The sequence below is a fragment of the Setaria italica genome, chromosome II (assembly GCF_000263155.2).
Source record: "Setaria italica strain Yugu1 chromosome II, Setaria_italica_v2.0, whole genome shotgun sequence".
Lineage (NCBI taxonomy): Eukaryota > Viridiplantae > Streptophyta > Magnoliopsida > Poales > Poaceae > Setaria > Setaria italica.
In genome coordinates, this window is record NC_028451.1 from 10,450,470 (window position 1) to 10,463,729 (window position 13,260).

The 13,260-nt window shown below is 43.4% G+C and overlaps 1 protein-coding gene across 2 annotated transcripts; it reads left to right on the plus strand.

The window, feature by feature from the left end:
• The first annotated feature begins 330 nt into the window (after window positions 1-330).
• LOC101768728 (probable S-adenosylmethionine carrier 2, chloroplastic) lies at window positions 331-5,956 on the plus strand. 2 transcript variants are annotated; one of them, XR_001163319.3, is made up of 12 exons: window positions 331-715; window positions 1,071-1,153; window positions 1,498-1,574; window positions 1,937-2,027; window positions 2,214-2,267; window positions 2,343-2,438; window positions 2,598-2,687; window positions 4,034-4,085; window positions 4,165-4,315; window positions 4,699-4,760; window positions 4,839-4,919; window positions 5,179-5,321. XR_001163319.3 is itself a non-coding variant. In XM_004955929.3 (11 exons), exons 1-11 carry the CDS (start codon window positions 664-666, stop codon window positions 5,299-5,301), a joined length of 861 nt encoding a protein of 286 aa, XP_004955986.1. In that variant the 5' UTR covers window positions 331-663; the 3' UTR covers window positions 5,302-5,956. The 2 variants fall into 2 exon arrangements, 1 of the variants encoding a protein (XP_004955986.1); XM_004955929.3 differs by lacking the exon at window positions 4,165-4,315 and having other exon boundaries at window positions 5,179-5,956.
• The last annotated feature ends 7,304 nt before the right edge of the window (window positions 5,957-13,260 follow it).

The window sequence follows — 13,260 nt, forward strand, 5'->3', positions numbered from 1 at the left end:
AGAAGATGAGGCTGGCAGTGGCAGGGTGCCACCACGGGTTTTAAGTGCTATAATCATGCTACCAATACGCTGTAGCACCACTTAAATTACACCAAAAAATTTCTATATAAATACGAATGAATAGCATCGTCTACTTACATGCATTCGCACGTCACAGCCATAACTGTTTGCTTATTTGTTACCACTTTTAACCTCAAAATTTATGGTGATGATTGATATAATCTATTTACATTTTTATAGAGTTTTTATTCACAAATTATTTTTTGTGAAATAATATTCACAAATTATGAGGGTCAATGCACGCCTTTGCCGCACCCGTTGAAACTTGAAACCAGATACCACAAAACCTCTGCAAACTTGGGGACAAAACCCTCCCCATTTCTCGCTGGACGCCTGGACCAAGGAGGCGAGCAAAATCGACCCCCATTTCCCCCAAATTTCACCGCCAGATTCGGTGCTGCCTGGACCGGTTTCCTCTGCATCTTTGGAGGATTTATTTACAAGGGGCGGGCGATTCAGAGCGCAATCCCATTGGCTTCTCCCCCTAGTTCTTCCATCCGATTTCACGATTCAGGGCGCAATCCCTTGGCTTCTCCCCCCAGTTCTTTCATCCGATTTCGCTATTTTTTGCTGGCTGAATCGTGCAAGCAGTGTCGGCGAGCCATGGGCGGAAGTGAAGATGGGGGATCGTGCAATCTGCTCCAGGTTCTTTTCGGTAGGGGGATTTTTCTTCCATAAACAAAGATTTGTGAGTGGATCGAATGCCGGATTCATTTGGTTCTAGTTTTCACATCCCTGGTTTTAGTACATTCAGGTTGGATTATGCATGGAAAGGGGTTGAAGGAGGAATGCAAACCGTTTATCAGGGGTATACAGTTTTGGGGTATTGTAGACATCTAAGAGTTGTTGCAGCAAGCACACTGCCATATCATTTCGCCATAGTCAAGTTTGCTTTTCTGCAACTGGATTAGGATTTAGGTAGTACATAGCAGGGGTTTATGGTACATAAAGTAGTTTCGGTTGTTCCTTGTGCTGTATTTGCTTGACGTGTTTTTCTTTTCCAATTCCAGAGGGGGCTGCAGCTGGAGGAGCTGCTGGTGTGGTCGTCGAAACAGCTTTATACCCCATTGATACAATAAAGACCAGGCTTCAGGTAAGTTGATTACATTTACATACAGTCCCCTTTTGTTCAGCTTATTACGCAGCGATTGTTCTGCAAATAGCTCATACTTATATGCATGGTAGTATGCATATCTTTAGCACCAATTAACTCACCTGTTTAGTTACTTTAGACCAATGTGTCCCCACAATCTCTTTTTTACATGGCCTTATGGATGTGCTTGCGACGTCCGTAAGGATTCTATCTGTTCCTGAAGCAGCACTGCATGTTTCAATGTTTATTTGCTTCTGTGCTTACGCTTTGCTGAGTAACCATATTCTTGAAGTATCAAAGGTTCATAGACGCATTTTATGAGAATTTTTCTCTTTTTTGTATAGGCTGCACAAGGTGGAAATAAAATTCAATGGAAAGGCCTGTATGCTGGGTTAGGTGGAAATATCGTGGGTGTTCTTCCGTGAGTATTTAGTGTTATAGTGAAGACTGAAGAATAGCATATTTCTTATGCTAGTCTGGGGCGATACAAACAGAATTTGGGTGTATCACTTATGTTTTAGTGTATTACAGTATTGCCTATTCTCATCTATTGCAGAATTTGCCTAGATTTTGGTTTTATTCTGTCCATACTGTATTGAGGTTTTACTACTTACTAGTTCATGATCATATTTCCAAGGTTAATGCATATTTATGTTCCTGACAAATGTGCTATATATATCCGTATTGAGAATCTGAGACCTGATTATGCTATCATTGTCACTTTTTTTGCTACATATATCTGTTTCCATTTGTTTTCTCTGAGTAATTCCACATTTGTTACAGTGCTTCTGCAATATTTGTGGGCGTATATGAACCAGCTAAAAGAAAACTACTGGAAATGTTTCCTGAAAATTTGAGTGCTATTGCTCATCTGGTAAGTCAGCTTAAAAAGTATCTGTCATAGCCTTGTTGATTTCTTAGTTTCGAGTCTGTAGAATTACTTGGTGACAAATTAAATGCAATTATACTTCATAAAAATACTAATATTATGCTATTTCCTTTCTACCCTTTTTGTTTTACAAATTACGATGGTTCTGTGTTCTGAAGAAATATGCAACAGACTGCAGGGGCAATTGGTGGGGCTGCTTCTTCTCTTATTCGCGTTCCCACGGAGGTTAGTTTTTTTTCCCTTTCTGCCATTGTCACATTCAAATGTTGTTGAAATTGAAATCAATTTCATTGGATTCAGGTGGTTAAACAAAGAATGCAAATGAGTCAATTCAAGACTGCACCTGATGCTGTTCGCCTTATTGTTGCTAAAGAAGGAATCAAGGGTCTTTATGCTGTATGTACCTTTTAATCATATGGCAATTTCTTTTGTTTCATGTTTTTGTGGGATTCTGATGAATTACATCTATTAGGACGACCATATTTCCATTTTTGCTGTCTAAGTTTTAATTTCAGTGGCTCATCAGTCCTACACACTTGTTTATTTTGCTTGCAGGGCTATGGCTCCTTTCTACTGCGAGATCTACCATTTGATGCTATTCAATTTTGCATATATGAGCAGCTCCGAATTGGCTATCGATTAGCGGTATTTATCTTATTCATGTTTGATGAATCTCATGTATTGTTCATGAAGAAATCTAATTATCTTTTAAAGCAGCATGCCATGAGGAGTGATTAGGGTTCTGAATGGAGGTTGAACTATTAGAGGATGAGATAACTCGGGACTAGCTCATTCTTCCCGCTTAATCACAATGATATCCCTTTTAGAAGGATGACATGACTTTGACTCACTATGAAGCAATATCTGAACTGAAAAAGATAAACTAGTCGATTCTAATTAAATCAATCAAACTCTAGTAAGAGGAGGCAATATTAGGTGTTCGATACCATAGTGCTATGCTGCCCATGAACGAATGAAAGAGAAGATATTCAGAGTGAATGCATCTAACATTCAAGATAAAACAACCAAAGAAGAAAATAGAACTGATCATGGCAGTATCCAATCAAGACCGCACAATCCATATCAACCATAGCAGCTTAAACTGTGGCCTTTCTATTGTTTCTGAATTTTTCAGATTCATTGTCACCTCTTGCTTTATTGTTTCCCAATTACCTCCCCAAAATTACACTAAATTCAGAGCTATTTGCTATCCTTGATAGACTAAGTCATGTGTGTGTTGGGTGTGCTATCTATCTATCTATGTGCCTGTGTGCACTTTATCTACTTAGATGCTCTTTAGATGCTTTGCTTAGCTTCTAAGCCACCTACCCATTGTTGGCCTATATGTACCCAAAACTTCCCCTTTGTGGCTGTGGTTAATGGAAAAGGTCAATTTGGGCCAACAATCCTTAAGGGTGTCCATTTAACTCTGTCACTGACATTTAGGCTCATCTTAGTCATTGACACTGGGCCAGGGTGGCAAATGTGTTGCCACTCACCCCGTAATGATGGAAAATAGCTAAATTATTCCCAGTATTTGTAATTGAAATCTGATGGTTGTGCTTCATTGCTAGTGTCTATATTCCTAAAACACAGGAAGAGTCGATTCCCACTGTTGTTTCGAGCAAGGCAACAAGCAGATGATAATTATTAGCAATAGGAACTGCATTCATTTATTTTGTTCCATGGCTACACATGGAGAGCCAGATTTTTATTATTCCCTATCTTTCAGTTTTAGTAAGTTTGAACTGACTTGCCATGGTTAATTGCAAACCTTTTGCACTGTATAGTGTATAGATTTCGACATTCGAGTTTTATTTCTGCTGTTACCTATCTTTTAGTTGTCATTTAAACCTGAACAATTACTTTGATCCAAAATAGAGCTAGGTAAATGCGAAGACATGACTAGCTAGTTCCATAGCACCCAGAGCTGATATGTCCTAGGATCGCTAGCACTTGTTGACTGTACCTTGCCTTTCTTATGGGTCCAGGCAAAGAGGGACTTGAAAGATGCAGAAAATGCTATTATTGGTGCTTTTGCTGGTACAACTCTACTTCCCTGCTAGGCTGGTTTTTAACATTCCAATTTGCTATTCCTTCCTATATTTTACCGTGCTTGCAGATATTTGGTATCCTATCAACATTTATGAAGAGCAATCACCCTACAACTTTTATCTGTTGTCTGTTGAGACACCAAAGTTACATGAAAAAAGGCACAAGAAAAATTCTAGATTGACTTCTCAATGCGCTTTACCTGCGTCTGAAATTTTAAGGTTAGATTCATTCTTATTAAAATTAACAGAAAAATTCTGGCAAATCATAAATAACACGAATAAAACTCACACTAGGACCTTCCAACTTTTGAAGCCATCTAATTTTAACCTTGAATTACCAAACCATTTGCACTCCAACTGTAGCTTGTCTGCACCTGAAACCACCGAAATACAGACTGGCTTGCAGACATGGCACCAATGTGTTGGTGTTTTTGACATGCCGATGTCAGACTCCCCTACCAAGTCAGCATATATAAGTGTTTTCTTTTTTCTGAAAAAAAGGAGATTGCATCTCAAGAGCTGATTGGCGAGCATTTTTGTTGCCTTACACTTCTGTTGCCATATTTATGATCATAGGTTAAATGTCCATTTCATGTTGTCAGGTGCCTTTACTGGCGCTTTAACAACGCCCCTAGATGTCATGAAGACAAGATTGATGATTCAGGTAGATCTTGCGACTTCATAGACTTTAATGTGACTTGAGGGTCCTTTCAGGAACCAGTGCTTACTTTATAACTTGCAGGGACAGGCAAGCCAATATAGAGGATTTATAGACTGTGCTCAAACTATTCTGCGAGAGGAAGGGGCTGGCGCTTTCTTGAAGGTAAAACCTTTTCAATCGAAGTAGATGCAGTAACAAGAATGTACATGAGTTCACAATGATGATGAGAAATGGCATAAACTTTACATCCTGTTGCATTTCAAATACTACGTGGTCCGTGTTTGTGAATTTTCGCTTGTTATACGTCTCCTATCTCAATAATAAAGCAATGAATAGAATAGCTGGGCGCAACTTTGGATTCAATTGTAAATGCTGGGGGCGTGCAATTTGATTGATGTATATACCATTCTGGTGGTGGCAGGGTATTGAGCCCAGGGTGTTGTGGATCGGCATCGGCGGATCGATCTTCTTCGGCGTTCTGGAGAAAACGAAATCGATTCTGGCCGAGAGGACCAACCGCAGTGATGCTAAGCTCAAACTTTAAAAGATGGAGTCTCTTTGCATCATGAACGTTTCCTAGGGCCCGTGGCTGATGCCCCGTGCCTGGCCAAACTTTGGCGCTCCAGTTCACATTCAGTTCTGTTCCATTTGAGCAAAGTCATCGATTCGTTTCGCTTGGCAGTTTTTGCCTTTCCTATGTTCCTCTGTCACTTTGCCCGCCGTCGTACCGAGATGAGAAAGACATGACTGCCATGGAACTCGACGGAGACCTCTCCAGTTGGCATCTGCAAGCTCTCCCTCTCTTATCTACCAATTAGCAATGCTACGGACAGGATTTTTTTTAGATAAAGGATAAAACCTGACCTATATTCACATGGTGAATATATACAGGCTATGTTACAAAAAGATCTCTCTTGCTCCCTCCGTTCCCGTTCCAAATTGTAGGTCGTTAAAACGACCTACAATTTGGAACGGAGGGAGTATCAACCAATTAGCAATGCCACGGACATGTTTTATTTAGATTTTTTTTTTGCGAGCAGGATTTTTTTGGATAAAGGATGGGAGAGGGGGCGGCATCCGTGGATGGTGACATCCTCGGCACCTCCGATGTAAAGCTTAGGCGGATGGTTAGGTGTAAACAAACTACATTATACTCACCGGCCCATCCGGCATGCACACCGGCGTTGGAACTCCCCACATCAGCATGTCTTGTAACTAGATAGTCCGGCTTTGATATCTTGCCATCAACGTCCTGTGCTTGCATTGTTCATATCCCAGTGCTAGCATCCGGTGCACGTCGGACCGAGTGCAATTCACCTCTCTGAAGCATGTGTTTGGTTGGGTTAGATCCATCCCACTTTTCTGGGTTAGGTTCAACCCATCTCCATCTCATGTTTGGTTGGTAGGGACAGGTCCGATCCAGTTTTTTGTTTGGTTGGAGTTGAGAGGGTTAGGATGGATACTATTTTAACAACCATTAACACCAGTTTTCAATGGGTTCAACCTGTCATGTGTGGGACATATCTGTTATCCTCTATTTTTCTTTTTTTTCATGCATCTTATCTTCTTCCCCGAGCTCCCGTGCATACCGCCATTCCTTCGAGCTTCTTGCTACGCCGTCGACCGGCTCCTCCCCTCTGCTCCTCCCCTAGCCTGCTCCTCCCCGTGGTGGCGACCTCCACGACCCCAGCTGTGGTGGAACCGTCCAACTTAAACTGGTTTAAATGCGCCTAATTGCTGCCGACGCAGCAATTATCCGAAACACATTTAAAACAGTATAAGTCCGGTCGTCCGTCGAGTGTCCCTAGGACTCCTCGAAAGATCCACGTCGTGCCTCATGGCCATACATCAGGATTGTATCCGCGATGGGATAGCATCAACAAATATTACATTTTTTACATACATACAAGAGGTACGAGTTAATACAAGACATAGTTTGAAGCAAACTTAATAGTGCAGTGTTAGACAGAGTTCTAGGACTTAAAACATAAACGGTTCGGGTGGAGATGAGCATTATAAAACTTCTTCTAAGGGTATTGTGAGACTCCTAACAATACCCTAGGGTTTCGGGGCTTCCTCCTCGGTGGACTCCGGCGGTGCTTCTGAAAAGATAGCCACAAGGGATAACCCTGAGTACGGTGTACTCAGCAAGTCTTACCCGACTAACCAATATAATAGTTTTTCTTGGAAGTATATGATAGCTTTTTGGTGTACTTGGCTGATACATTTTTGCCGAAAAGCTTACTACAAGTGATGCCTTAGTTTTATCTTTTATTCGAGTTAAGTTGTTACCTAACCATTCTAGATGATGAGAAAAGATTAATTGCGAACAACAAGGTATTAAGTCATACATCAATCATTAACAGAAAGATATAACATTCATGAATTTATGCTACGATGCTCAACAGTAATCAAGTGCATTCATAACCGAGAATTGCGGCGATCCGGATCATATTACATCCTGCAGGAGAGTACCCTGATCACCAGTTATATACGACTGTCCAGGTCGTACGTAACGACTTTTCGATTAGCAAATTCAATGATTAGGAATAAGACTACCCGGACCCAGGGACGCACCCCCACATGGGACCCCACGTCTGGCCTGATCACCATGTGAGTTTCAGGCTACGCCCCTGCCAATCTCCAGCACGTCAAGCGCGGGTACGAAGTATTCCCGATCAGAGAGTTTACTAACCTACTAGGCTTTACTGGTCCCATACCCAGTAAGTGATCAGATGATTATCACTTGGTCAAAGGTTAAGAGAACGAATCAGGCCTTAACCAAATTAATCTAGCAGACAGAACTACATTCCTAGCTTCTGCCCGCTTCTCAATTTCCACGTCATCTTTCCATAAATAACATGTATGACTCAAAAGTTTTCCTTAAGGTTGGTAAACCAAGCATTTAAACAACTAAGCAATTCTAGACTTGGGTTATCTACTAAAGGTTTGAACAAGTGGCAAAGATGTCCTTAAAACAAGGTATGATCATGCACAAGAGTGGGTTTCAAGCAACTCCTAGACTTAGTGCATACATATAGCAATTAGCTAAATATAGGACACATGAAATATTGACTTCAAAATAATAGGTGTAATGCACCGGGGCTTGCCTTGTTCGCTTAAAAAGTTAGCACTGTCCGAAGGGTTGGCCTCGCAGGGGACCAATTCAAAGATTTCCTCAAACTCCGAAGATCCTTCTGAAAATTCCAAGTAATCTCCTTCTGATGCTTCGGGGTCTATAGCACAACATATGTAGGGGTTAGGAATGCAAATTTTTGAATATAAGACTATACAACTTTCCTTCATGATAAAGTTGCAAGCCAACAAGGACTATACAATTTATCATGATAAAGTTGCAAGCCAACACACAAAAACCCGAAAAGATTAGCCCACAATTTTTATTTCCTTAATTAACCTTACTTAAGGCCTTTCTTTTATTTTTAGAAAAGGTTACAATTATTTTCTAACTTGAAAACCTAATTTCCTATGAGTTAATAATAATTTGTGATTATGAAAATGTTATTCCATATTTTATGTATTTTATAAAGATTAAGTATTTATTTAATTACCTTAAAAGAAAGGCATTAAATAAATACCCAAATTTTTATTAATTTCCTAGGGTATAAAAATTTTAATGCATAAAGGAAAATAAAACAAGCCTAAAAAAATTGGTTTCACTAATTTTGGATACTCCTAGAAATTTCTGTGATTTAAATGGTGAGATTCGGATTTAAACTAGTTATTCTATAAAGGAAATCTAATTTTTCCCGAAAAACTCCCCCGGCAACTTTTCTCACGCGACCCTACACTACCCCCTCTCTCTTACGCTGGGCCCGCGACGCGGACCCACCCCTTCTCCTATTCATTCTACCCGCCGGCCTATCCCCCTCCTTTGATGGGCTCCTTGGGCCGATTTCTCCTTTTCCTTTTTCTTTACTCGGACCGGCACCGGCCCAACAGCCCACTACTCCTCCTTCTTTCTTCTCCGCGTCACTGGCCTGCCTTACCGGCCTATTGGCCTACTGGGCTTCACGGGCTTCCGGACTCCGGCCCACTCGACGCCCGCGCCCGGCCGGCCTCTTCCTTTCCTCCTCCTCCCTTCTGACGCGCGGGCCCAAGGCTCCAGCGCCTTCTTCTTCCTCCCGCCAAATCCCGCGCGCGACAGGAGGCGGTGCGGCTCGCCGGCCGGCGCCCTACCGGCGACGGGGCTAGGCCGGGGAAGCATCCCCATACCCTAGCGCACCTGTGCGCGGCGACAGCTCCTCGGGAGATGGCCGGAGCCACTCCCTCCACGGCGGCGGGCGACGGCACCTACGGCCGGTCGCGGCCACGCTCGACGACGGCTTAACTTACCCCGACGACTACTGCTACAGCCTCCTGGCATCCCAAGGACTTGCCCACAACTACCCAAGAAAAAACAGAGCGAGCGCAAGGAGGTTCTCACCGTGAGCAGGAGGTGCGGCGACGGCGGACAGAAACCACGGCGAGCACGGTTACTCCGGCAAGGATGTTGGACAACAACTTGGCTGGGGTGTAGCTGAGGTGTCTGTGGAGGAGTGGGCGAGAGGAATCGACGGGAGGTGAGGCGTGGCAGAGGAATTTTGTTGGGCGACGGCGGTCTGGAAAGAGGAGCGGCGGTGGTGAAAAAGAGCGACGGTAAAAACGGGCGGCGCGGGAGCGGTAGTTATTCAAGCTTTCACCGCGTGCATGGTTGCCACCGTGGTCTACTCGTAGGCTTGCGTGGTGAGGAGGTGGCGTAGCTGCCGCGCTGGCGGGCGACCGAGGACGGCGGCGGCGATACGTCGAGCTTGCTCTGTCGCCCCCTCCCTCTTTCATTTTCTGACACCCGAACTACAGACCTAAGTCACGGTCGATTTCCAATTCGACGGTGCACAAGTGTCTTAACCAAAGTTGTAGATAAACTTGAATCCTTCAACTTTTATTTTGGCTCTGACCCGAGATAAACATCCTAATATAGTCAAATTTTGAATTCTTTCTTGCATTTGTCTGAACTTCTCTGAAACTCGACATTCAGTTCGTCAGTCTTGAACAGAGTCACTTACCCGATTTTAGAAATGGTTTTAGTGATCTAAATCCCTTCCTCTCTGTCCAACTACTTCCCAATTGTGTTCTACAACCTTCAAAGTTTCCATTTTGCCCAAAAACACCTACACCTTTTGATCTACATTCCTCCGAAATCAGCTCCAAACTCGGCCACATATTGCTGTTTTCAGACTTAGCCATTTTCAGCAATGCTGCCTACCATGACAAAGTGCCGACTTTAGGCCTCCATTTGAAATGGTTCCCTCTACTATTCCTGATCAACAACACTTGAAGATTCTTGTCCAAAGTCCACACTTTAATATGATGTAGTTGTTTCGATCCACTTATTTGAAAAATTCAACAGAATTCAATTTCCAAAAATGAACTCTGTGCTGTTTTTTTTCTGAAACTGCTATTGTCGGACGGTGAACAGTAACTTTGAATTTCCATTTTCTTTCTTTGATTCTTTTGAGGTACTTAGGATCAAATATTGTTCCAATTCTTGATCTTTAAGTTCTAATCACCCTTACACCTTCATTCCATATTTTTGCCGAATTTTTCTGAATGTCGAATTCAAAATTCAAATTTCGGTCAAATTTGACCCGAATTTGATTTTTGGCCACTTTCTTCTTCTTTTCTTCACGAATTGCTTCCATTTCTTCAAAGTCACTTTGATGACTAAAATGGCAGGTATTACACCAGCGCCGGTGGCTTGTTCCTCCTCGGCACTCCCCCACCGCCTCGCCTCGGCCTAGCACCGACGACTTACTCCTCTGCCGCCTCGCCTCAGCCTAGCGCCAGCAGCCTCCGCGGCCTCCTTCTTCGCAGCATCCCCTCGACCCCAACACTGGCCGGCAGCCTCCGTACCCCCCCTCCCCCCCCGGCAGCCTCTGTGGCTGTAACACCCCGTGTTATTGACAGCCTAAGGATGTCAATAAGGAGTTAATGACGAGCTCTGGAGCAAAAGGGAGGTAGTTCGACTTAAAGTCAAATTCGAGCTGAATTTGACCAAAATTGCAATTTGGAGTTTCAAATTTGGATAAATTTGGCAAAAATATGAAGTTGAGGCTTGAGGGTGTTTAGAACTCAAAGGAGTGAAGTTGGAAACTAATTCTAGTCTTAAGCCCCTCAAGGATGTAACCGAAGAAGGAATCAACAGAGTTACTGTTTCCCGTCCGAAAATACGCGATTCTGAAAATCATAATGAGTACCCAACTTTGGAATTAGTTCCGGCATAATTTTTCATATAAGTGGGCAAATGTTTCTGAACATTAGTGAGATATGGTCCTTAGAAAAGCTAAGTGTGATGTTGTTGGCCAGAGAAAGTGGAAAATTCAAATTTTAAATGAAGCTCAAAATCAGCAAATGAGCAGATTTCAGCCGAGTTGCTGAAATAAATTCTGTAAGTCTGAAAATAGTAGTGGATGGTCATGTTTGGAGCAAATTTCAGAGAAATATAGTGCAAAGGGTATATGAGTTCATGTGCAAAATGGAATTTTTGTTAGTTATAGAACACAAATAGATAAGGGCTGAACCATATGGAGCAAGTTTGAGCTACTCAAATCGAGTCAAAAGAAGGGCAAATGGTCCTGTTACAGTGCCTAACAAAACTGAATCAGAGGATTCAGTACAGTTCGGTTCTGCCCAAACTTGGGGCTTAAAAATTTTGGCCCTAGAGTGCTTATCTCGGGTAGAGGCCAATCTATCAATTTAAGTACTTGAAATTCTTTACAAGTTTGCTTAAAGGACTTTTGGACTGTAGGATTCAAAATCAACCGATTTGGGAGGTCTATGCTTCGGAGTGAAGGAGGGCGGGGGGGGGGGGGGGGGGGGGGACAAGCAGGAAGCAGAGTCGTGTCGCCGCTGGCACTCTCACCTGTCGGCCAGCGCGATGCATAGGGCCACATCTGCACCCACGCAAGCCTACAAGCTAGCCAAGATGGCACTTATGCACGCGGTAAAAATTTCGTATATGTACTGTTCCCGCCGTTGCGCTTATCCCTGTTACCGCGTCACTCTGTTTTTCACCATCACAAGCAGAGCACGGCCGAGCTTTGGTTGCCGGCCGATTCCCGCCGTTCCACCACCTCCCGCATCGATTCCTCCCACCCAAATCCCCACTAGCATCTCGTCAACAACCACGCCTCCCCGTTTTTTTAGTTTCCCCGCCGGCGAGCTTCTAGTCGCCGCCGTTTCCGTCCGCCCGCCGCCAACGTCCTGCTCATGGTGAGCTCCTCCTTGCCGCCATCCTCTCTTCGTGTGGTAAGTTCTGGGTAAGACCACGGGTCTCTAGGGAGCCTTAGGAGGAGTCGAGGGCCGTGTGTGTGCTGTTGCCGTGCTTGGCCACGGCCAGCCGTCGGCCAAGCCGCCCGCCGCCATGGAGAGGCCAGCTCAGGCCATCTCCCGGGGGGCTGCTGTCGCCCACGGGTGCGCCGTGGCCTGGGGGGTGCCTGCCCGGCCCGGCCCCGTCACCGGCACGACGCCGGCCGTCGAGCCGCGCCACCCCCTGTCGCGCCCTGCTTTTGGGTGCAGGGAAGAAGAAGCCCCTGGCGCCAAGGGCCCATGCGCCAGGGAAAGAAGGAGAGAGAGAGAAGGGGGTGGGCCGGCGGGTAGAAAAGAAGGGGGCTAACGGTTGGGGCCCAGGTGGAAGTGAAGGTGGAAAAGAAGGGGGCCAACCCAAGAAGGCCCATGCGTCAGCACGTGAGGTAGGAGTGGAGTGAGTGAGAAAATTTTGACCGGAGGTTTTGGATAATCATATGTTTTCCCTTTTGTAGATAAATCGTTTAAATTCAGTTTTCACCATTTAATTCACGGGAAATTCTAGAATTGTCCAAAAATAGTGAAACCAACTTTGTTAGGATTGTTTTATTTTCCTTTATGCATTAAAATTTTTAAATCTTAGGAAAAATAATAAAATTTAGGTATTTATTTAATTCCTTTTGATTAAGATATTTAAATAAATGCTTAACCTTTATTAAATGCATAAAATTTTGAATAATATTTTCTTATTCACAAATTATTATTAAGCTATAGGAATTAAGTTTTGAGATTAGAAAATATTTAAAATTCTTTCTAAAAATAAAAGAAAAAGGCCTAAGGTAGGTTAGTAAAGAGATTAAAAATGTTGGGTTAATCTTTATGGGTAGTTCAGTGTTGGCTTGCAACTTTATCATGAAGATAGGTTGTATAGTCACTTGTTGGCTTGCAACTTTATCATGAAGGAAAGTTGTATGGTCATGTGTTCAAAAATTTACATCTCTAACCCCTGCATGTACTAAATCGTAGACACCGAAGCTCCAGAAGTGGAATTCTTGGATTTATCTAAAGAACCTTCGGAGTTTGAGGAGATTGTTGAGTTGATCCCCTGTGAAGCCGAACCCTCGGACAACGCTAACCTTTTTACGGATCAAGGCAAGCCCCGGTGCATCTATGCCTACCTAATTTGGAGTTATTATTTCAT

What these genes read in the sequence shown, in the direction of transcription:
- LOC101768728 (XM_004955929.3), top strand. Translation starts at nt 664, where the DNA reads ATGGGCGGAAGTGAAGATGGGGGATCGTGCAATCTGCTCCAGGTTCTT. An exon ending in AATATCGTGGGTGTTCTTCC is followed by an intron (nt 1,575 to 1,936) that starts GTGAGTATTTAG and finishes CATTTGTTACAG; the next exon opens with TGCTTCTGCAATATTTGTGG. An exon ending in GGGCTGGCGCTTTCTTGAAG is followed by an intron (nt 4,920 to 5,178) that starts GTAAAACCTTTT and finishes TGGTGGTGGCAG; the next exon opens with GGTATTGAGCCCAGGGTGTT.